The sequence below is a fragment of the Gouania willdenowi genome, chromosome 8, assembly GCF_900634775.1.
Source record: "Gouania willdenowi chromosome 8, fGouWil2.1, whole genome shotgun sequence".
Lineage (NCBI taxonomy): Eukaryota > Metazoa > Chordata > Actinopteri > Blenniiformes > Gobiesocidae > Gouania > Gouania willdenowi.
The window spans coordinates 22,818,208-22,842,402 of NC_041051.1; the positions used below are offsets into that span (position 1 = coordinate 22,818,208).

Sequence of the window (24,195 nt, forward strand, 5' to 3'; positions counted from 1 at the left end):
GACCGATAGGAATAATTGGATCCAAGCAGCTTTGTTGACTTATCGTCACTCTACATACACACTTATCACTAACCTTTCTGTGTGTGCAGCGCAGAAATATGATTGTTCAGCTGCAGGAAATAATCACTTCTTATATCTGTGCTGTGTTCAATGCACGGCACATTTTATTGTACATGAGTTCACCGTGCACACTGACCTCAAAAGGTTAGAACTATAACAGCCAAGCCAATCAAATGCTTTGTCTTTAGCTGACTCAGCAGACTTTTAACTACTGTATATTCAACTCCGATGGTGCACGTATTATCCTCAGGATGAGAACACTGACAAACATGGCAGTGTTTATTACTAGCAGGTTGCTGACAAATAAAACAGGTTTGATGCTTGTGGGTGTAGATCAGTGAAAATACATGAAATATGTGAAAGGAAGGTTTGTGTGAATGTGATTGTAAACTAATTTCACAGAATAAGAAGGTAGAAAATGAATAAACTAGGCATAATCAAATGTAAAAAAACAGACTTTAGTAGAACTAAAAACTCTTCTCAGCTCCATCTTTATTTAAGCTTCCAACCAAATTCAGTAAAACCTTTACGATTGAACACATATGACCGTCACCAAAACAGAACATCTGATAAGTTTAATAAAAATGTAAAATTAGAAGATCAAAGGGGAATAAAATGCAAGCATTAGAGGTACTGATAGTTCAAGCTACAACGTTGACCAAGCAGGAGAACAGAAGAAGAAATCTAGAGCACTGCACAGAGAGAAGACGGACATCAACACGTCCATGATTGACGTCATCACAAAATCACCAACACTTCCTCCCTCTGCTCACAGTTCTTTGTCTGAACCGCCACGCGTCCACAAAAAGGAGGAAAAAAGGAGGGAAAGGAAAGTGGCGTGTTCAGCTGTGCGCTCTACAGGGGGGCCACGCCCCTCCTGCTCCAACCTGCCCTCTGCTGGACTGTGATGGGACAACAGGACGATTATAACATATTGAGCTATGCAGGTGAGGGGGAGGGGTTTCCTCTCGTTGCCCCTCCCCCATCTGGTGCTGCTCCTCCCACTTTAACGCTCTGAAAGGAAGTGGGTGTGCAGCCCACTAAGCGTTGTGGTGGCCCTGAGGCCGTCGGTGGGTGGGAGTGGGCTCGCGGACCCAGGCTGGGGGTGCAGACCAAGCGTCCTGTCTTGCTCCCACTACCTCCCCCTGCTGTGGCCTGGTGCTGCTGGTGGACACCTCAGACCTGCTGGACTTTGCTGGACCTCCAAGCCTTCGCTGGACCAAAGACATGAAGCAGAATGCCGTTCACACCCAGGCTGTCCAGCCCTCGTACAGCTGGGCCAGATTGTCCATGTTGGTCGCCTCTTTGATGACACAGTCCACCTGCAAACGCACAACAGTGTGTTAGCATGTGACAGCAGATTAGCATCATAAACACCTGTAAGCCAAAGCAAATTCCTAGTTGTGAAATCTCTTCATCAACAATGGCAATAAAACATTCTGATTCTAACATGTTGGACACTACATTAGCATGTCCAACACTGTGTTAGCATGTGAGAGCATGTGACAGCAGATTAGCACGCTAACATGTTGGACACTACATTAGCATGTCCAACACTGTGTTAGCATGTGACAGCAGATTAGCACGCCAACATGTTGGACACTACATTAGCATGTCCAACCATGTGTTAGCATGTTAAAATGTGAGATCATGTGACAGCAGATTAGCATGCTAACATGTTGAACACTATTTAGCATGTGATCAGCACATAGTCAGCATTACAGCTGCAGACAGCGCTTCACAAACTAGGGGGCGTGTCATCATGAACGTCCTTGCTGAACATTAAGAATGAAAATTAAAAAAATATGTTCTTTGCACTTATATAACTTTATTATTCCTTTTATAAAAGATGTGAATGTGATATTTTTTATACGTTCTGAAGAAAAACAGTACTTTTACTTTTTTTTTTTAAATACATTTTTTGGTCAGTGGATTTTCAGTTAAGAATATTGGAAAAATAAAACAAGGAGTTTGTATTTGACTTTATTTTGAAATGTAAAAATTTAGAATTAAATTTAAGGCATTTGTTTCTTTGATTTTTCTTTTCTGCTTCTAAAAATAAAACCAGCCTTGTCAGAGTAAAGTTCCAAAGACATTTTAGCCCGGTGTCACGTACTGAGTTTACCTCCGTACTGAGATTATAACCCTAACCCTAACATAATCTAATAAACAAATAAAGCACGTGTTTGTTCACTTTGAAAACAAAACTGAATTTTTTTTAATAGCAAAAATTAATTTTTCAATAGTGCGCATGTGTGGGCATGCACATATACAATCTCAGTACTATGTGAACTCAGTACATGACACCGGGCTGAACAACAGCTACAATCTTTCCTCAAACATGCTCTTACTTTTAATTCATTTGAACATTTTAGTTTTTAGAAACAAAATGTAAATCAACATGTCTGATACAGATAAAAAACTGCTTAAATGTCAATGTTAACATCAGATTTGTAAAATGCAGATCAATAAGCAGGTGTGTGATCAGTTCACCTGCTCTGTGACGCTCATCCTCCTGTTAGGGTCGATGTCTCTGCCCTCCAGCTTGGCCTTCACCCTCTTCCACACACTAACTGCGTACGAGTTCCTCTCCTGGACAGCTGTAACAACAGAAGAACGCAATGTGGAAAAGGGGATGATTCAACCTTTGAATATCACAGTCTATGATGACGAGTTATCAATGCATCCTAAAGGGCTACAAGCTAACAAGCTAAAAGCTAACAAGCTAAATTCTTAAAAGCTACAAGCAGCGGGAGAGAAAAAGGAGGAGGAGCAAGGGTTCAACACACACTAAATCACACTCACCTCTTCCTGTCTTGGGGTCTCGTACGGCTCTCTTGGGGCTGGGGTTCAGACCTTTGCTGTTCACCATCAGGGTGCTGGGAGGGGTCTCAGTGGGTGTTCCCAGGTGTCGAGGCAGAGCCCGCCGTGCATTCTGGGACATGGAGTCTGTCTGCGTTTTTACAGCATTGCAGCGTACAGCTACACACAAAGAGCACAGCAAAGTTCATCAATCACGTGGATTGATCCTATAAATAAAATATCAATAAAGCCTTAAAAACATTCAGGCATGAGAAGAAATGTCTTTACCATCATTTGTGTGATCTAGACTTAGGGCTGTATCACGATATACGTGTTTCACATTGGTTGATATCGATAATTATTGATTTTTTACCTATTCAAAATAAGGACCAGAAAAAAAAGGACAAATTTGAATACTTTTATTTTATTTATTTTTAAAAATTCTTTATTTTTCTGTATTTTTGTTTGAACTATCACATAGACTTAACATTGGGTGGCATATAGTACAACACAATTTAACATATACAAAAACAAAGCATATAGATGCCTGTGATCTAAATGCTTTTATTTTAAATGTAATCTTTAACATTTAAAAGAGGTTAACAAAACAATGGAGAAAAAAATATAAAAAACCTCAATTTAAAAAACCCAAAACTGTTAATGTACAAATATAGACATTTAGACGCTTTTTTACGCCCCTGCAGTTATGCACCTCTCTCCAGTCCAGGTTCCTGACACGCCCACCGCGAGTAAATCAACCAAAAGCGTGTAGGCTGTTACTGCGGCACACAACTATTCAGCTCCACAACGCTGCTCTCACACCCTCCAGGACAAGTAGTCGATGGCACGGGTAACTAAGTCCCAACTTCTAGTGCAATATAATGTTTCATCTTATTGGGGCGCTGCACTCATTCCAGGTTCAGAAGCGTGTAAGAGTAAAAAAAACTAAAGCAGACGAGAGAATAACCGCAAGGCCAGATTTGAATGAGAACGCCCACATTTCAGGGCTGCTCCACCCAGAGTGCATAACTGGGATGGAGGCGCGGAGCGACTGGCTTAAGTACAGGGGCTGAATAGCACGCAGCCAAAAACAGCGCCACGATGTGGCTTTTTGGACTTACGAGCACGGGAGACTAGAGCCCTTAATCATTAATTACTGAAATCAGTACTAACAGGATATTCTGGTGTAATAATCACAATAGTTACATTACTATCTAATGGGACCAGCTTTGTCTGTGATCACGAGAAATACAATGAAAAAATTATTGCATTTCACATGTTGGGGCGGATGAACAGTGACGTTAGTTTTAAGGTGCGTTCACACCAAACGCGACCGCAGCGCCGCAGTAAATTCCATCGCCCCTGATGTGTCGTTTGCACATAGTGGTGCTTTATGGTTACTCCATCACTTCATCGCTCCAGTGATGCGATCACCAAGGAACAATGTGTGTGTGTGTGTGTGTGTGTGTTGAGCCGTTGACAGGGTAGAGAGAAAGAGAGAGGGGGTTGATCAATTCTTTTCCTTCTTGCTCTGCTTTTACGGTTTAAATGATCAACTTACGCAGATATTAAAGGATGAGTTCACTCAGAATGTGTTATGATCAGTAGTTACTGTGGTTTACAAGAAGTAAACCGCTTTAATTTTGCCTCGATAAATTGAGGAAGTTGTACAGCTCTCTGCTGCAGTCGTCTGCACTTAAGCGGGAGGGAGCAGGGAGGGGCTGCAGCCTCCGCTCTACAGACAGTGAAGGACGAGGGATTTGTTGCTTGAAGTCGCTTAAAAAGTTCTGATTTTTCAACTTTGAGCGACGAGGTAGCGCTCGACTCAAATTACACGTCACGTCGCTTTAGGGGAGATAACTTGACATTTACATTGATTTTAATGTAATCGAGTTGCTTCAGTGACTTCAGTCGCGTTCGGTGTGCAAGCACCTTTAGGCTAAACATTTATTTCACACGTGTACATGTTAGCTTTTATACTTCCATACAAGTGTTAAACCTTACCATGAAGTAAATCAGTGACTCTTTGTGGTTTGATGACAGTAAGCCGTGTACTTTTCTTCCTTTTATGAAGAGGTTGGCGTTAGCTCTTAACACAATATTGTGTGTCGGTGGGTTAGCTTAGCATGCTTTAGTGGAGTTTCCAGTTTATAATTGTTGCTGGTAGCGGGCATGTCTGTCACCGTGTTTGCGGGAGCTTTGGGTGGATCTGGAAGAGGATCTTTAACTGGTTCACTTTGTCGGGGGTCTTTAACCAAGTAGCGGTAAATTACGTACCGGTGCACGGCAGCTTCAGGTACCCTGTGTGACGAGCAGAGCTGTGCGTGTGTGAGAATGGCAGGAGGGTGAGCGGCAGCAGGGCACACTGACCGCAGCGTTTGCTCGGGTCATCTTTTTCAGGTGGTGAAACGTGAAATTACTAATGTACACAGTTTATGCCTTGCGGTAATGGGGCAGGGGTTGTTTCTGGGTGAACAAAGTTCAGTGAAATTATCGAACATTCTATCACACTTATTTTCAATTGATCTTGATTACATCTCTATCGCGATATATATCGTTATAGTTTTATCACCCAGGCCTACCTAGACTTATGTCTGTCTCTGAAACACCCCGTCACACTCACACATGGATGTCTCATAGAAGATACAGACACAATCAATTGTGAGGATTATGAAACTAAAGTGAATCAGTGTAAAGAGAAATGTGACACTAGGCTGTAAACTGAAACACCATTGGACGAGCAGGGATGAATAATCTACTGAGACTGAACTACAACTGAATGGGGAAAAAAAATAAATCCTTACCTGCTGCAAAGCTGCTCTGAGCTGCACACAGAGGACTGACACACTCACTGTCTCTGTCTGTCACCAGGGGGGACGCGAAGCCCACCAGGCCGTTATACACACTGTTACACACACACAGACACAGAAATAGAGAGAAACACACACAGACAGAGAGGGAGAAGGAGAGATGCACAAGAGAACTAGGTCAGTGAGAGTTTGCGTGTGTGTGTGGATGAACTGCAGGTTGAAAAAGCCCAGTTTTAGCTTAGTTTCAGATGTTTTTGCGTTAGCATTAAATGCTATTTGAAAGAGTGTTATTCATTTAAAACAAACTTTTACAAATGTACATTTGTTGATGGTATGTGGGACGTGTAGCGTTTGTGTGTGTTCACCTCTGGCTCTGCGTGTGCAGCTCCTTCAGCGTAGCAGGGATTTCCTCCAGCAGCTCCAGCTGTTCCTGGCTGCGTGGCTGCCCACTGGCCTGAACCACGGTGAACAGCACCAGCTGAACGTTGTCCTGCCAGGCTTTGTACTCCAACAGGAAGTGACGCACACTGCCCTCATAGGCCACCTCCTCCCCGTCTGCCAGGGCTGCCTCCTCATCCTGTGGAGGCAACATTAGCTCACAGTCAGTCCATGACACTCTAACAGGACTCCCTCATAGTGATGTATGTTGTTGGCTCAAGTTAATCACAGAGTGCTCTCACCTTGGCCATGGCTCGCAGCAGGTGCTTAACGTCGGCCAGCTGCCTGTTGTGATTGGACAGAATGGTTTTTAAAGTGTCCACCAGTAGCTGCAGCGTTTCCCCACAGGACTCGAGCTGCTGCTCCCGCTCCTCTTGTGTCCTCTGCTCCACGCTCAGCTCCTCCTCCAGCTGCCTTTGGGCATAGCTCAGCCAATCAGGGCTGCCGATGGACAAGTCTGGGACTGGACGCTGTTGTGTAAGATGAGACAGAGTAAGATGAGCAGCAGGCTGGACAGCTGCGTCTCAAACACCATGTAAATATAAAGACAAACATCCAATAACATTCATTTAAAATTTAAGTCCTGAAAGCAGGAAGTATTAAGAACGCCTGAAGCCAAGATCTCCCAGCATGCATCTGTCACTAGGTTTAGGCCACACCCACCAGTCTCTGCAGCAGCTGAAGCTCCAAAGCAGACACGGAGCTGCTGAACTGGGCGGCGTACGAGCACGTCTGCTGGCAACGTTTGAGCACCTCAAACAGAGCGCCGTCCATGTTCAGGGCCTCAGCGGTCCGAGTGCGGAGGCCTTCAAAGTTCAGGATGGTGGAGCACAGGAAGGTGACCTGAAAAGGAGGGTGGGGAAACCCGTTTAGTACAGAATGGGGCAGTGAACAGGGTGTGTGGGAGGAGCCCTGAGGTAGTTACCTGGCTGGAGCGCTGGTTGTCTCTGACCACTGTGGAGCGTCGCTCCTTGATCGTCATCTCAAAGTCCTGCAGCACCGGAGCCAGTGCTGGGTTGGCTCCACCTGCCCACTTCAGGCGCTGCTCGATGCTGCCCTCTAGAGACGACAGCTTCTCCTGCACACAGACACTTCCAATTAAGCCCAAACAAGAAACCATAGAGCTACGAGCTGTTTGAACTTGAGTTGCTCTTAGTACACAAAACATGTGGAACCATTGAACAAAACCCACCGTGATCACTGGTTTGGTTTCCAGTTTGTTCTTTAGTAAAGCATAATTTCTCTATTTTACTCTCAATTTAAACACAATGAAAAGTTCTCCACAGACTGCTGAATGTTTCAACGTTCATCGTTCACATTCTGCACCCCTCATATTCACACTGGGATTTACTAAACCAGTAAGTTAGATAATTTGCTTTTTATTTTAATAGACTGTATTGGTTATATCTAAGTTTATACCTAAGTAACCTCTGAAGTCTGCATTGTTCACACTCTCTGTGAAAACAAATGTAATTATGACACATTTCAGCTTAATGAATGTAACTGTTTCAGAATAACTTGATGATTGTGTCCTTTACAAATTGACAAGATGTAATAAATCATGATTAATTACAGTCTGATTTACAATGAATGAATAACATTTTAAATTGCTTCACAGCACTAGTGGTGATGTTAGAGCAGTATGGCTAGTGTGTCATGTTTCTCTGACCTGAACAGCAACGATCGCTCCCTCGTCTTGGCTCAGTTTGTACAGTTTCTTCTTCATGTTGCTGAGGATGGCAGAGCGAGGGGGAATAGTGACCCCTAGAGACTGGTTGTTGGGGCCCAGAGCATCCTCATGCTGCCACTGGAGGAGGATATCACACATCAATCACCTAACACCATGACGCTCTGATGCTTACAGCTAATGCTAACATACATCCAGAGGCTGGACTGTACCTGAAACATGGCGACGTGCAGCTGGCTCCTCTGCAAGCTGGCCTTGGCTGCTTCTAGGTTGGTCTCCAACCTTCTCAGCTGGTCCACCTTCTTCCAGGCTGTGTCAAATGAGGAGGCGAGCACTGTGGCCCTGTTCAGCAGCAGCTGAGACACCTGACCTGAAGCCAGACTCTGCTCCACAGCTTTCTTACATAGTTCATCCAGAGAAACCTGAGGAACAGGAACAGAGAGCTGAGCTACTTTATACCTCAGAGTGTGCTCTGACTTCATTATTCACAAAGAAATCCAGAGAAACAGTCACACATTCAGTCTTCATGGTAACCACCTCCAAGATGAATCCATTTCTTAACAGGCAGCTCTTTCTTTGAAAAAGGAAAGTGCATACCTTGCTCTCTGCTCCAAAGTCTTTGGCCTCCACCTGGACCATGATGTCCAGGCCGAGGGCAGACAGTGTGCTGCACAGGGCGCGGCCCAGAGCCTGACTGGGCAGCCCCATCAGCATCTGTCGAACAAACTCTGCAGTGAAGGCCTTGATGGGGCGGATCATCTGATCTTCACTGACCACCGGCCCAGCAGAGCCCGTGCTACTTGGCCGACGGTACAGAGGCTTCCCCAGGCCGACTGGCCCATTGGTGGGCAGCAAGTCTTCAGCTGAGCTGTAGGTGCCTGTAAACGATGGTCAGACATATTAGGATCTGTAGCAGGTCAAATTCCAGGATCAGTGAGTGAGAGTGGCTCATACCAGCCAGACTCTGAGCGAAGGACAGACACAGCCTGAAAAAGTCTCTGATGGTCTGCAGTCTTTTGAGGAAAAACACATCTTCCATGAGCTGCCGCTGACTCGGGTTGTCAAAGAAGTGGAGCTGTGTGGCCCGAGACTCCCTCAGAACATCCACCTTTCTCCAGGGCGGAGGCACCTCCAAGGAGCTCAGCTGAGAACAAGCACACATCCATAGTCAAGGGTCTGTGAGCTCATATTAATTAGAGCCCTATAAAATCAATTACATTTTTTCCATTCTGTGTTTTCCACATTCATTTTTTTTTAAATCAGTTTTTTCAGAAATGTGCATACATTTTTTTCAGAAAATATTAGTTTTTAACTCCTGTGAGGAAACTAAATAAAAAGGACTTACCTTTTCTGTGAGTTGTCCAAAGGCCGTTTCCAACTGCGTGAACATCCCATCAAAGGCCACCAGCAGCATCTGACCTGCAGACATCTTGGGTGTGTCCTGGGCCTGGCCGTCCATGCTGCGAGGCTGGATAAGCTCTGAGTATTGGGCTCGCAGCATCCTGACATTTAAAAATCAATAAATGAATCTATTTTAGTGATCAGACCGGCTCTAATCCTTCTGCATCCTCATAGGAAACCTACAGTGAACACAGCTACCTCCTGGTCAAATGCTAATAGTCATAAATGAGTCTTCAGATCAACACCTCACCAAGTTATTTTCATACAAACTGCTTCCCTGACACTCTTCAATTACACACAGCAGGAAATAAGAAACATTTGATGGTGGCAAAGACTGAACCTGGTGATGTGTTGGCAGTGGCTCTGTCCATCGTGGTCGAGACTGGTGGAGGCCTGCAGGCTGTCGACCAGGCCCTGCAGACCCAGTCCATCAGAGCTCTGCTCCACCAGCTGCTCCAGCTCAGCCAGCATGGCCTCCAGGGTGGGCTCTCCCTTGATCATGCAGCGCAGCGCCTCGGGAAAGATGATCTGACGGAAGTTGGTGTTCAGCTCCTGTGTACAGACAGAAGCTCATTACACTCTACCGACATTCATTAATCATAATCCACCAAATAATGCAAAAATGGTGTTAAAACATTGTGATCGGTGAAATCACTGAGTAACAGACTGTCTGAATATTTGCCATCCCAGTGCTCACACAAAAATCGTCTGCACACCAACAACTGACCTACTGACCTCAGAGGAACTCACATACTGACGCTTTAGGAGGTCTTAAATATGGTAAATACAAGGCCTTCATATAAGACAGTGGTGTAATTTAAAAGGAAGTGTATTAAAGTACATTGTACCTCAATACAAGTATATAATATAAATATATGGTATACTATGGATATTTTATCAGTAAAATTAAACCAATTTAACCTTCCACAATATAGATTTAAATGTTCAAAGGTGAATAATAAGCCTTTTGACAAAATACAATATTTTCTTCTAATTTGTTGAAACAGGATTAATTCATGCTGTAGAGGTCATTTAATCAGACGTCTGACAGACAATAACTAGTTGGCCTGACAGTATTTACTGACTAATGAGGTAATCACATTGAAGTTGCATTTAAAAAAAAAAAAAAACATTATTTTTGTGTTGTTTGTGTTTCTGGATTAAACATTTAGAAACCGGGCTGGAATCACAAATGAAGCACAAATGAAATGAAACAGCATATGAAAGTATGGAGGGGGCATTTATCATATGAAGAGGGGGTACACATGATGCTAAAGGTGTAGACGGGACAAAAAAGTTGGAAACCACTGCCTTAAAGCATGTATGTGCTCGTTAGGTACAGTGCTATGCACTGACTTAGGCTCGTACCTGCAGACAGGTGTACACTGCGTTGGACAGGTACACAGCCTGGATGGTGGCTGAGGCTGCAGGCAGCTCCAGGTCGTGGGGCATTAAGGGGCATCGCTGCAGGAGAGTCATCAGAGCGCCAACATTTCCCATCATACTGCACAGCTCCTCCAGAAACCATGCCCCGTCCCGTGAGGTCAGGTCCACCAGCTGCTCTCCAGCACTGGCCGCCGCCCCCTCCATCACCAGGTTACGCCTAAAACAGAGGAACAGAATGTGACGCTGGCTTGTTGTGGCTCTCACTCGTCACAGCTGAACAAAATGTTGAATCGAACCTGCAGAGCGTGCAGAGGGCAGATGTGATGATTGCGGCAAGGCTGTGGGAGCCGCTGTCGTCGTTTTCACGCAGGAAAACGGTGATGCAGTGTTCGATTTCCTGCAGCTGCTCCTCGCAGGCGGTGGTCGTCGTGCCCTCAGCCCGCAGCCGCTCCGCCTGCAGCAGCACGCGTTCGTTGGTGTCGGTCACTTGGTGCTGCAGGCTGATCTCCACACTGGACAAGAAGCGGCAGGAGGAAGGCGTCGGCTGAGGAGCGAAAATCACCTCGTACCTGCACAAAGAGAGCGAGCACATCTAATCAAAGACTCAACTCTACTCGTATCTTCAAAATAAACTACTGAGAAAAAAACAAGACGATGCTTTTTCTGTGAGCTTAGGAACCTCTGCCTAATCAGAGGACAATCGTTATCTTCAGGCCAGAGATGGAACATTGTGTTGTGACATGTCTGTTAGTGCATCCCTTACTGTCTGTAGATATGCTGGCAGTGTTCCCCCGTCATGTCCCTCATCAGGTCCTCCAACCACGTCTTCCACTGGTGAGCCCTGTGGAACAGCAGCGTGGCTCGCGGGTACAGAAGGGCCACAGTGGCGTAGCTATGGAGATGCTCCAGGCATCCGCGGAGGGTGGCACGCCGCTGCTGCAGCAGCGAGCTCAGCTCCACCTCCACGCTCTCACACTGGCTGATGAGGTGGGCCTGGCCTGCGTTCTGCAGGAAGGCTGTGGCTGGAACATAGCTCGGAGGACCTGGAAGGTGGAAGGACCCAGAAGAATGATGGATTAGCACAATTAATGTCACACAGAGCATTCTGACAAGATCTTACCAAAGATACAGCATTGGTCTTTACAATGAAGCTGAATAGTGAGTATAGAACAAGGGATGCACAACAATGGCAATCAGCTACTTAACATAGAAAATGTCTCACTGCTATCAAAGCACTTGAGCAGTGCCACAGGTTGATCACCTCCATCCCACACCCCTTTCATGCAGTAATTCATGTTAAAAGAGGCCCAACCACATACTGAGTGTATATAAATTAATAGACCTTTCACAAGCCTGATATTTATTTCTTTTTCCTGATATTGATATTTCCTGACACACTGAATTTTGGCTTTTCATATTCTGTAAGCTATAATCATCAAAATTTCAAAAAAGGCTTGAAATATTTCACTATGTGTCATGAGCATATATCATATAGATGGACTAACCTTTCTGAAATGAGTGACAAATGGTGGGTTTCTACTAGCAGTATCGCACAGATATGAAAGTGATCTGTGACGGCTGAGCTGATCTTTGTATGGTCACACTCTCACTACACTAATGATGCTGATTCCTCCTCTCACCCAGGTCTATGGGACTGCTGATGTCCTGCAGCAGGCTGGCCAGCTGTGTGGCCTCCAGACTGGAGAACGCTGCCTGGTACTGGGAGATCCACTGGTCCAGGTCAGCCAGCTTGCTCTGGATGGCTTCCTGCACTGTGCGCTGGCGTGACTGCAGCTGTGTGTGCTCAGAGTATCTGTGAGAAGGAGAGCTAGGTGTTACACTGAGGTGCTACACCCTGGGATGATGCAGTCATTATGGAAGTAGTGTGAGACCTTTGTTCCAGAGTGAGGATCAGGTGGTCTGGATGGTTCTCAGCTCCTTCTAAGAAGGTCATCTCCTCCCTCAGTTTGACCTGGAGTTTTTCTCCCTGGCTCAGTAAGTCCTGCAGCACCAAGTACTCGTCCACGGCCTCCTCCACCTGTGGCAGCACTGCCAGCATTTCATCTCGATTCTTGAACCAGTTCACCTGCACACAGGACCCTGGTCACTGAAGGAAATACTCTGGGCTTGGCCCCTCCCTTCTTAGTGAAAGCAGACTTGATAGGAACAAGCTAACAGGATCTCACCTTGATCTCAGCCACCCTGGAGGAGAAGAGCGAGCGAGTGATGTCTCTTTCCATCTCTCTCTTGCTTTTCTTGTTGTCGGCCTGCTGGCCTCCTCCTCCCCCATACACCGCACCAGCAAAGCCCACCTCCCCCCCAGCAGTCCAGTCCACCAGGGGATCATAGACAAAGGCCTCCAGCAGGGTTAGCAGAGTCTCTCTGCCCCGACGCATGATTTGAATGACCTGAGATACAACATGAGATGCTCTGTATTCGTCACTGAGCTACATCATAACAGGAAGAAGTTATGAAGTGATAAAAACTGAACTGTGATGACCCTGAGCCTCCGTTTCTGCTTCCTTCAGACTAAACAGTGACAAAATAAACTATCGCTGAGAAGCAAAGCTAACAGAAAATAAAATAAAGACAAACACAGCTGCAGCAATATTACCTTTTTGAAATAGAAAAATACATTTGTGAAACTTGAACCAGATTAAACCATGGAAAAAAAAAAATCAGTATTTATGTATTTCATCATCATTAACAGAGCACTAAAAATATTTTAAATGGATTGTCCATAGATCGGTTCGTGTCTACAGTGACGTGTGCTGGAGTTAGTTAGTAGTCCTTTGTTCAGTGCATAGTGACCTGTTCACATGAGAGCCTGAAGATGCCCTCCACCCCCGTGACTCCAAGAGCAGCCTCGATGTTGTGCGTCATCCTGAAGGGAACCTTCTCTGGCACCCGAAGGCTCTTCCCTGTTAGCACACAAAGGAACGCTCACTGTTAGCTGAGCAGATCATCTTTACCTTACCGGTCACCACGTAAATCAGCTCTACCCCGTGAGTTTGTAGGAGAATGGGTCGCTCTGAAACTACTCAGGAGGACTTTTTCCATATAAACTTAATCAGTCTTTGTTCACTGGAATCTCATCCTAAAGAAACATTAATGCCCGGAAACATTAAACTCAAGAACTTTGAATGTATGAAGATAGAAATAAACCACAACGTTCCAGTCTGTACATTACATGTGATGCTACTCAACAGCTTGAACAAGGGAAGTGTTTCCCCATTATATACCAGGGAAGGCCATTAAAAATGAATTATTTCTCATCTCACTGACTCTGCCTTCATCGTCTGTCACACACACAAAGGAGGAGGTGGAGGTTTTAGCAGAGATAACCTCCTTACTTTGTAAGTGCTTCTGGGGAGCATAACATTTAAAACAAAATGCTAAAATAAAATCACTAATCAAAAATGTTTCTTTGTAGTTTTAAGCTTGGGGAGAAATGGGTGAAACAAATAATCTCCAAAATAGTTACAATTACTCTATTATTAATTATTATTTAGACCTTTTAATGCAACCAAACCCTGTAAAGGTTTTTCTTAGTTCTTACTTTAATTGATTCTGGTTTTACATGAAAAACTCGATTAACATATTCTTATTCCCCAAGAACACAAATGTGAAAACTTGACAAAAATTGTTGCACCGCTGTATTTCTAAATCCCATCACAGCACAAGATATAAGGTAAAAAAAAGAGGAAAATAAGCTCCTTCTCTGTTATTCCATCTTTGCAGTAACGCTATGACTTCCTGTTCCTCTAGCATTTTATTTCCACTGTTTACATAAGATTTAATATCTACTAAGCCATTGAATAACACTAACTAACCTGTTGGTCTACATAATTCTGATGTTGACATCTACCTAATTCCTCCTGACAAACCTTTTTCAAAGCAGACGTTATAGTCGATATGCACGACCTCTCCTGTGGTCATGTCAATGAGCACGTTGTCCAGGTGACGGTCCCCGAGGCCTATGATGTAACCCACCATGGACATGACGGCAGTGGATCGAGCATAGGACTAAGAAAGACAGACATGATGTGAAGCAGCTGACCTTTGATCACATTGAACAGAGGCGCTAAGCTGTAGGAATTACCTGAGTGACTCTCCACCACTCACTGGGCGTGGTGCACGAGCACCACAGCTCCTTGGCCAGCAGGTTGGAGGGCGTGGTCTCCATCAACTCTTTCAGCACCTCCTTCATCACACTGAGAGGCCAGTCCCGTCGGGTCACATCCAGACTGAGGCCGACTGCCTTCAGGGCCGGTCCAATGTGGCTGTAGTAGAGCTCACTGGGACGGGGTACTGCTGGCACTGGCTGCTGGGGGAAGGAGTCCTGGGCCTGGGGAGGGGAACAGAAACTCAGCTCTGGACCACAGTGTGAATCTAAAGCCAGCTAATATAAAGCTAGCTACCTTCTGTGCCTGCTGGACGGCTTCACGCTGCTGCCAGCGTTTGTAGAGGCCGAAAAGGGGCGTGGCACCGTCGACCCACTGGATCAGCCCAGAGCGGGTTCCCAGGGGCGTGACGGAGTAGTGGCGTGCATGGAAGTGTGGCTGCTCCTGCTGGTTGATCTTGGTAAACATTGTGTTCACTATTGTCAGGAACTGCATGATGCGTTCATCCAAATGTAAATCCTCCAGACCTGAGAGAGGTGAACACTGCATCGTTACACGTGCACAGTGGACAGGAAACCATTGAACTATTGTTTCTTATTAAATTCATTCTTAAAACTAAGTTGAGGACGTAGTTTATTTGTTTGAAGGGAAACCAAAAACAAGCTACACTGTTAGCTGTCAATTTCCCCTTTACATCTTAAATCTAAAATTAATACTTGTTCCTGAACTCTTCACAGGTTGTCTGTCCAATGTATTTTGTTCTAATCTTCCCATGTCATTGCTTTTTGTTCATGTGAGCCTTCAACTGGGACTGGAGATGGAAACTAACCAACTACCACATCACATTTCTATGTATGTGTTCCTCCTTCACACACAAATGTTACCATGCTAACACGTGTCTCTACATCGTCCTACCTTTGAACAGGTACGGGTAGTTCTTTCCGTCTGAGCCGAGAAAGAAGAGCTTCTTGGGCTTGGTCTTGGTGGGCAGGATGGTGATGGTGTTGCCGACGCTCTGAATGGTGACGGCCTCCGACGCAGACGCTTCACCTGGCAGGGCGATCTCAGTAGTGGTCATGGACAGCAGACGGGGACTAATCTCATTCAGGTGGAGCAGATAGCTGGTTCTCTTCTGAGCACGCTGCTGAAGGCTGATCATTATCTTAAAGACACACAAGAAAAGCCCGGTTAGCGTGCACTGAAGCTCATGCACTGCAGAAGAAGCACGCACACACCTGTTTGAATGGAAGCCAGCTATTGGCTGGGTTAGCTGGGTTCACTGGGCTCCTGAGGCGCTCCAGAGCAGAGGTGATGGCGTCTCCGTAGGTCTGCTGGAACCACGTCTCATGGGGGGTCTCTGCTGAGGCTGCTGTAATGCTGGATACATGTTCCAGGGCAAACACCACTGGGCGCATGAGGGCCGAGTGCTTCTCACGCATGATGGCAATCTTTTCATCCCTGCAGCACAAAACGACACATAGTTCATGCTTTGACACTTTAAACTCTGGCCAAATTGTTTTGCATTGTTCCAAAAGGTTTTGGTTTGATGGTTTTCAGCAACGTTCTATTACAGATCCAAAGGCCATAATGTCAAAAACATTCTTAAACATCTGTCACATTTACTAATTACATCCTATATTCACCAAGGATTTCACCTCAGCCTTGAAGGCGTTGTCTGCAATGTTTGTACCTGGCATCTGATTGGTTCTTTCCATTAGGAATGAATGGCAGGGACTAGTCAGAGTTTTTACAGGATTCCAGCTGCTACAGAGTTCTGACTTTGTTCCTGTTTCTGTTACATGATCTATGAGTACTTTCAGGATAACTCAAGGATTTTTTAAACTGATATTGTTTGGAATCCATCAAATAACCAGTATTAGTAAATAAGTGCTCATATTACTGAGATGGTTATGTGATGTCATGCTTTATCTGCTCTTGTCCTATTATGAACAGCTGTGACTCTTTACATTTGTGCAATATGATTAAACATTTGACCTGCGCAGCGTGTTGTTGTTCTGCACCCTCTTCACTTCATCCTCCAGCTGTTGGATCCTGCGCATGACCTGCATGTGCTGCTGCTGTAACACTCCGAGCCACAGCTCGTCCCACAGTAGGGTCACACGGCGCAGTTCACCCACCAGCTGCTGCACCTGCACAGAGCACTCTCATCAAATGTGTTCACAGAGAGCTTCACTACACAGCTTTGATTTAGCCCTGAATTTAGAAACAGCACAGAGTAAGACTGATTAAATAAGGTTTATTCCTTTGGTTCCATTTCTGATTAAACATTATCATAACTCAGGGCTTCTTAAAGCAATCATAGATTTCAGTTTGTTAGTTAGGGCTGGGCAATATGGACCAACACAACTCATATTGCAATATTTTTTCTCCAAATGTCTCCATATGTGTTTTTATTGCATTATATTATTAATTTATATAAATTATATCATTATTTTATTTTTTCGACTGGTATTTTTTATATTTGTCCTTGTTCTTGGGCCTTAATTCTCTGTATTCATTCCATTAAAACAAATTGCTCGTATTGTGTAAAAAAAAAAACAATTCTGCATGTCACTCCATAGAACCATAGAGGTACACACAGTCACTGAATAAATGAGGCACCCTGAGCCCCCCTACCTGCAGCACCATGGTGGGGTTTGCTGCTGACAGCTTCTCCACTATCTTGCTGTAGCAGTCCTGCATCATGGCCTGGTCCTGACTGGAGCAGGTGGTCAGCTCGTCCATGGTTCCTCCTGCTTCATGGCTCTCCAGCTGCTCCTCATCCTCCCCTCCCATGTCCTCTCCCTGCATGCTGCCTAGGAAGGTGGGCAGTGCTGATGGCAGCTTATTCCCTGCTAACACATTTCCTCATCAATAAAGCACAGTGTAGCAGGAGGTGGTGCCAACCATGACTCAAAACAAATGTATGGAAATGAGAGTGTACCTGCGTTCTGGGCCTCCCCTCCAAGGGAAAGGGAGCCTACGATGGCAGGATAGAGGATGAGATGTGGGGAGTCCTGAGCCACTCTGCACAACAGGCTGCAGATGCTCTGTCGGATGTAAGCCTCTGGATGGTTGAGGCGGGAGAAGAGCTGCGGGATGATACCTGAGGAGGAGGAACACAGTTCATGCCATATCTGAGGTCAGCTGTGACTGACAGGAACCGTGTGTGTGTGTGTGTGTGTGTGTGTGTGTGTGTGTGTGTGTGTGTCCGTGTGTGTGTCCTACCCCTCCATGGTGCTGTGGGGGTGGATGCCAGGCCAAGCTCCAGTCCTTCTCTCAGCTCACCAGCATGCTTCACCAGCAGCCGGAGAAGGCGCAGGGTTGCCATGACGATGACATCGTCGTTGCTTTGTTTGACGCTGTGGCAGGACAGCAGGAGTTTGGGGTCATCCTCATCAACAGGGATCTGTGGGTAAAAACCATGAGCACGTGCACATGGGCAGGGTAGCTGAAGGTTTAAAACACCTCCTCACCTGTCCTGCGTTCAACTTGAGGAAGGTGAAATACGCTTGGCAGGAGACTCGGTACAGCCCAAACACCCGATCCACGACCTGCCTCCAAACCCGGATCAGACCGTCCGTCACAGGCTGTCCTGCGTCTCCGAGCCAGGGACACGAGCTTGTTAGCTGGCGCCAGATTACGTCTACCATGTCATCCTCATCGTCTTCCTGCTGCAGGGCCATGTCTTCATCCTAATACACGCACGCGCGCACGCGCGCACACACGCACACACGCACACACGCACACACGCACACACGCACACACGCACACACACACACACACACACACACACACACACACACACACACACACACACACACACAGAGAGTCATTGATGGGGTTAAACATCCTAAAAACATGTGAAACCAGAAGTTTCCAGCTGTGTTCATTCGATCTTTACACACACACTTTACCTGTATGCCAGTAGGTCGACACATTGCTTGTCCCAGAATGCTGAAAATGGCATTCTTGTCTTCTTCACTGGTGGTTGTGGGAAGCAGATCTTCGACCTCCTTCCGCTCTCCTGGTAGAAGAGGCAATCCTTCCCCTTGGCTAAAAAGAACACACTTCAGATCAATGACATTCCTGCAAAGCATCAAGTATAGGAAACAGGATTCGACTGCCAATGGAAGGTTTCCTCTTGGCTGCAAGTGCTGGATGAAGGTTATATTAGAATGATGGTTGAGTAGAGGGAGGAGCCACACTTTTTTTTTTAATTAGACTATAGGTTGTCGTATATTTCACAAAGGCTGCATATCAGAGCAGGTGATGATGGAGCAATGTGCTGTTCCTAATGTGTCAAAATGTGAAGGAGAAGCTGGTTGAATCAAATGAACTTGCTTGTAAATGCATTTCGCTTTCACACATCTGCTGATAATAAAGAGCATTGGCTTTAGTCCTGAGCTTACAGAAGGTGATCATGTGTCCACAGACAACACGGCAATTTAAAAAACAAACAGGGACTGGAAACTACGGAGCCCTTGAAGGGACAATTGATGATGATTTTTCCATTAAATAAGTTTTCCGTAATTGTGTAAAAGTGTATGTGTACACGCAGCAGGGTTGGGGTCAATTATAACTGTAATCGCGTAATTGATAATTCATTACAATTATGGAGTAATTACAACTGTATTTGTAAATTTAAAAATCTGTTGCTGTTGTAATTATAATTATATTGTAATTGAGTTTAGATAATTGACTTTGTAATTGTAACTGCCATGAAAATTCTATAAAAATTGTCAATTATATATAATTTAACGCAAAACTGGGGAACCATGTTACAGTTCTACACATATGTAGTTAAGAATGATTAAAATACGTTTCATATCAAGCTTTCCCATATTTTACTATTAAAAAAAAAAATTAAATCAAAGGGTATAATGACACAAAAAAGGTTCAGACGCCCACACCAAAAAATATTAAAACCTATCTTTTATTGATTAGGAAGCCTAACAAGGTAACCAAGATATATATTTAGGACCCGTTATCATAAGAGATGCTAACAGAAAGCGAACACAAGAGGAAGGTTAACTTTTATTAGGTTATTTATTTCAGGCTGAGTGATTGATTAATTGTAATTGAACTTTAGTAATTGAGAATGCAATTGTAATTGACTTTCCGAGGATAAAAAAATAATTGTAATTGGGAAAAATGCTGGTCACTGTAATTATAACTCAATTGTAATTGAACATGGGTAATTGAAAATGTGATTGTTACTGAAAAATGTAATTGACCCCAATCCTTATACACAGAGTTCATAGTTAATGTGAGCAATTTTTACACCAGCGTGTAAATACAGAGAGTTAGTTACATGAAGTGATGTTGACCACGTACGCATTGACAGGGTGAGATTTCAGCACCAGCAGTCACCCCACTAACCTCCTTAATCCTCACCTGATCATTGCCATCACTGATTAATCAACATTGATCAACAGCTGAGTAATCAATCAGACTCTAATGTGTAACTGATGGATGCTGTGAGTAGATTCTGTGTGTCTGTTCTTTCTGATACTTTAGAATCATCAGTAAAGATTACTAAATGACACTGGAGAAGTCACCCGTTCATTGTTTTTTATGATTTATCCATGTTTACTATTTGACTAACTTTACATTTGAAAATTCATTTACATTGTATTACAAGCAACTTTGCCTTTCCTTTTTCATCAGTGTCTTTGATCAGGGACACTGTCAACATTAAACAGTTATTTATTCTAATTTAGTAATCTTTAATCATATTTTGGGTATTATAAGATTTGTAAATATACAGTACATATATGTAACATATCCAGATATCAGCCAGTATGGGTGGAGCTTTATTGGACAACATTCACTAACCTTGCGTTGTCCACCACCTTCCTTCCCCAGCGGTAAGCCCAGCTGGCCAGGGCTGCCCAGGACTTGGCAACCTCTGGAGCCAGACTGGCGGACAGCTGATAGAGCTGACCTAAGACAAAGTCTGCTTCACCCACACCAACACTCACTGTTCAAAAAGGAAAACGAGCAGAGTCAGAAAAAGGCCAAGATCTTTGGGAAGACGGCTTAAGGAAAGCTTTATACAAGACTCTGTAGCGTTAATCAGACATTCTGCTTTTGTTGAGGTTACCTGAGGTCTCAGCAGTGATATGGGGAATGCTTTGATCTTCCAAGTGAAGCTCCAGCAATGTTGCAATATTGTGACTGAGGGGAGAAATGCTTCCTGCAGCAGAGGACGAGTTGACTGCTCCACACTTCTTTAGCACCTATACACATCAACATTCTCTTTACATTACCTCATAAATAGGAGTGGATTCAATTCTAAGCCTACTATACATCATTTATTCATTATTGTTTGAGCAGAATTCAAAATCTTAATAAAGCATCTAAACACACATGGTTGTAAGAAAAGTGTTTGAATCCTGAAGAAATACATCATCCTCAGCATAAATTTGTATGAAATGTGTTCTGGTTTTATTCAAGCTCCAAACAGTGTGCTCTAAAAATAAATAAATAAATAAATAAAACTGTACAAGGCATGGTAGAAATAGCATCTTAATTGACCAATAGAGATACGACTGAGCTTTCACAAAATATATTTCTCCTCAGGGAGAAGCTCAGCTGACATTTCCTCTATGAATGATCAGCTGTCTGCTGTGTGATCACATGTACATAACTATACACAAGTACAGCTTGTTTACAGACCTAAAGACACAGTCTTTGCAAACATTCCTTTATTCTAAAGCCAAAGAGGTGATTACTACAATATACTGCTGCAGTCCCTAATCCTATAACGACACTGATGAACCTGTGTATTGATATTTTGAAGGACTGCCTGCCTGTTTGAGTTGTGGCGTCATGTCCTTCCAGTCGGCCAGCAGCCATTTGCAGAGAGTCAGCAGGGAACGGCAGGCGGCGCCTTCGTTCTTTCTTACGTTGCAGTAGGACAAAGCTGCTCCACTCAGCATCTCCATTGCTTTCAGTGACTGGCCTGTGAACATACATTAACATTAAATCAATCAATATCCATTGATTGATCAGTTATAGTCCTTATCCTTTGCTTCATTAGCAGTTTGTTCCCGCACGTCACTACAGCCCAATGTAAAAATCTTAAGGCATCTATAGAATCCAGGACAGTAAACTGACTAACCCTTCGTATGTGTTCGACCCGGGGGCCACTTGATGAAATTAACAGGTCTAGACAATAATTATTAGTGCTAATTATTAATCTCAGTTAAAATGGAAAGAACTGATGTTGACCCGTAGTCTGAGGATAATTTGGAACAGCTCTGTTGACAAGTAGACATAGTAACTCAAGAGCAGTGATGACGCCATGTTTTAAAAAAACATAAATTAGGCTCTGGTGTCTGGGCACAGCCAGTTGCTAAAAGGTGACTGAATTAAGACGGTCGGAACCAGGCCGCCGCCAGGAGCACACAGCCCGTTGGTTTATGACCTGTGGTCTGTGGTCAATGAAATTTCAATAAAGACTAACAAAGACAAAAATGAGTTATGACATTGTGTGCTGCCTGGCAATCCTTTTCAGAGGGCTGAAATCAAAGATCCGAACAGTATGACTGAGGCTAGTTCTCCATGGAGGCTCACCTGCACTCCTCAGCACTTTGGCTTTCTCTATCTGGACCTCAGGGCCCCATTTCTCCCCCAGGGTGCCCTCCAGACTCAGGTTTTTGAAGGCCTGGCTCAGCTCGTCCGTCTGGTTCTTGTCATGCGTGCCGTCACTGCACTGGCTGAGCAGGCGCGACGCCAACGCAATGTTGCCTTTCTTACGGGCAAACTTGACCGCTGTAAGGCAGAGCTCCATCAGGTGTCCGTCTACTGTGGAGGAGGAACCTGTCACACAAAGACACAAAGAACACAACGGAACTCATCTCACAAACCAGTTCACAGTCGTTTGATGAAACTAAATGTTCCTTCTGTGAAGACTGAAAGCTTTTTGCTGCATGTTGGCTTTAAATTGATGTGAGCAAGCAACACATCTATTCATCATCATTATGTCCAAAGAAAAGGCATGACATTAATAAATAAAAGTATTCAAATTTTCTAAACCTGGAGCAATTTGTCTATTACATTCAATTATTTAAATATGCAACTTTAATCTAAAGAATCATGGCAACATTCTTAAAAATAGCACAAAAATCATGTATTCTATATCTTAACAAATTGATCAAATTAACAGTTTTATTTACTTGTGATACTTGTTCACGTTAATGAGTATAATGTTCACTTTTAAAAAGAGTGGCTATCTTTAAAGGCATTCATACAGCTTTGGTATTGGTGCAGTCGAACTACAATCATCAGACATCTTAGCTTTTTGTACCATCCCCATGTGAGGTTTACCTCGTAGTTTGAGGAGGAGCTGTCTCTGGAACATGGTGTATCGAAGGGCGTGGATGAAGAGCTGGACGTCCTGTTGCTTACAGGAGCTCAGAGCTTCACTGCTCAGAGGAATCACACAGTCCTGCAATAAAGAAGGAATCCACCATGCCACGTTCATTCACAGGCAGCAAGAAAACAGTGCTCCTACCCATTTTCCACAAACACCATCTTAACCAACAGCCACTGACCATAATACCTCACGTTACATAAGTTTACTCAAATTACAGGGAATTAATGGTAGGTTTACATACTTCCTGAGTGCTGAGTGTGTTCTCCAGCGTAGCAGAACAGTGCAGCTGCAGGGTGGGTAAGGTGGGCAGACTGTCAGAGAGGGTGAGGGTTGAGAGGCGAAGAGGACCCAAGCAGATCCGACCCGTTTGTTTCAGGCAGCGCACCAGTGTACTAAAACAACAATGTCAAAAACCGGGAAGGAAAGATTTAAATGATGTGACACGCACAGCAGAAACATCTCCAACCATACAGCTGTGTGGGATTTAATGTGAGGGTGATTCTCTGGTTGGAAGTAATTAGAGGTTTCACAAATAATGCTTAGGGACCATATAAAAAATTTCCATGAGATTTTTCCTGTTAAACGGGTGACTGAGGGTTAGCAGTGTAGCTAAAATCACATTTCAACGTAACCCTCCCTTTTCCGTAAATCATCTGAAGCATATAAAATGCAAAATAATGACGATAGTTGACTCTATTAACCCTATTTATCATGTTTGGATTGATTTCATGAAGTTTAATAACCAGTTTTGTGTTGAAACAGGGAAAGATGATGAAACAGAAACCAAATGAAAAAGTGTCACGTGACGTGAGAATGAGTAAACTCTGAAATAGAATTTGGGAAATTTTGAAATGGAAAAGCGGGGGTCCTGCAGTTTCAAATGAAATCCTTTTTTAAGCAATATAAGCAAATTAAAAAAGTATTGTCCCATTCAAACAGTAGAGATGGAGGAGAGCTCACTCTGAGTTTGTTGTGGCCTTCTGTTCCTGCTGCTGATTGGCTTTGTTCATGGCACTGACTGCGCTGCGAAGCAGCTGCACTTCAATGGCTCTCTGCAGCTCTGAGGGATCAGGACTCAATGAAGGCAGAAGCCTCTTTAGATCT

At 44.2% G+C, this 24,195-nt stretch overlaps 1 protein-coding gene across 2 annotated transcripts in view; it reads right to left on the bottom strand.

The window, feature by feature from the left end:
- Positions 1-532: 532 nt before the first annotated feature.
- smg1 (SMG1 nonsense mediated mRNA decay associated PI3K related kinase) overlaps positions 533-24,195 on the bottom strand; it is a 39,153-nt gene continuing 15,490 nt past the window's right edge. The window contains exons 26-64 of one of the 2 annotated variants that reach the window (XM_028454439.1): positions 24,052-24,193; positions 23,333-23,483; positions 23,043-23,163; positions 22,290-22,535; positions 21,524-21,675; positions 20,815-20,950; positions 20,547-20,691; positions 18,626-18,764; positions 18,185-18,403; positions 17,937-18,117; positions 17,653-17,814; positions 17,346-17,560; positions 16,704-16,858; positions 15,944-16,166; positions 15,624-15,870; positions 15,006-15,235; positions 14,687-14,932; positions 14,472-14,610; positions 13,396-13,505; positions 12,771-12,992; positions 12,477-12,670; positions 12,225-12,397; positions 11,348-11,627; positions 10,881-11,153; positions 10,567-10,801; positions 9,539-9,750; positions 9,143-9,299; positions 8,752-8,941; positions 8,395-8,675; positions 8,010-8,219; positions 7,780-7,917; positions 7,036-7,188; positions 6,774-6,953; positions 6,353-6,580; positions 6,038-6,249; positions 5,667-5,767; positions 2,866-3,042; positions 2,554-2,660; positions 533-1,382 (exon numbers count right to left, since the gene is read on the bottom strand). In XM_028454439.1, coding sequence (XP_028310240.1) covers positions 1,305-1,382; positions 2,554-2,660; positions 2,866-3,042; positions 5,667-5,767; positions 6,038-6,249; positions 6,353-6,580; positions 6,774-6,953; positions 7,036-7,188; positions 7,780-7,917; positions 8,010-8,219; positions 8,395-8,675; positions 8,752-8,941; positions 9,143-9,299; positions 9,539-9,750; positions 10,567-10,801; positions 10,881-11,153; positions 11,348-11,627; positions 12,225-12,397; positions 12,477-12,670; positions 12,771-12,992; positions 13,396-13,505; positions 14,472-14,610; positions 14,687-14,932; positions 15,006-15,235; positions 15,624-15,870; positions 15,944-16,166; positions 16,704-16,858; positions 17,346-17,560; positions 17,653-17,814; positions 17,937-18,117; positions 18,185-18,403; positions 18,626-18,764; positions 20,547-20,691; positions 20,815-20,950; positions 21,524-21,675; positions 22,290-22,535; positions 23,043-23,163; positions 23,333-23,483; positions 24,052-24,193 — 7,160 coding nt within the window. In that variant the 3' untranslated portion in view covers positions 533-1,304. Of the gene's footprint in view, positions 1,383-2,553; positions 2,661-2,865; positions 3,043-5,666; positions 5,768-6,037; positions 6,250-6,352; positions 6,581-6,773; positions 6,954-7,035; positions 7,189-7,779; positions 7,918-8,009; positions 8,220-8,394; positions 8,676-8,751; positions 8,942-9,142; positions 9,300-9,538; positions 9,751-10,566; positions 10,802-10,880; positions 11,154-11,347; positions 11,628-12,224; positions 12,398-12,476; positions 12,671-12,770; positions 12,993-13,395; positions 13,506-14,471; positions 14,611-14,686; positions 14,933-15,005; positions 15,236-15,623; positions 15,871-15,943; positions 16,167-16,703; positions 16,859-17,345; positions 17,564-17,652; positions 17,815-17,936; positions 18,118-18,184; positions 18,404-18,625; positions 18,765-20,546; positions 20,692-20,814; positions 20,951-21,523; positions 21,676-22,289; positions 22,536-23,042; positions 23,164-23,332; positions 23,484-24,051; positions 24,194-24,195 lie in introns of both variants that reach the window. The other variant, XM_028454438.1, reaches the window with a different exon arrangement.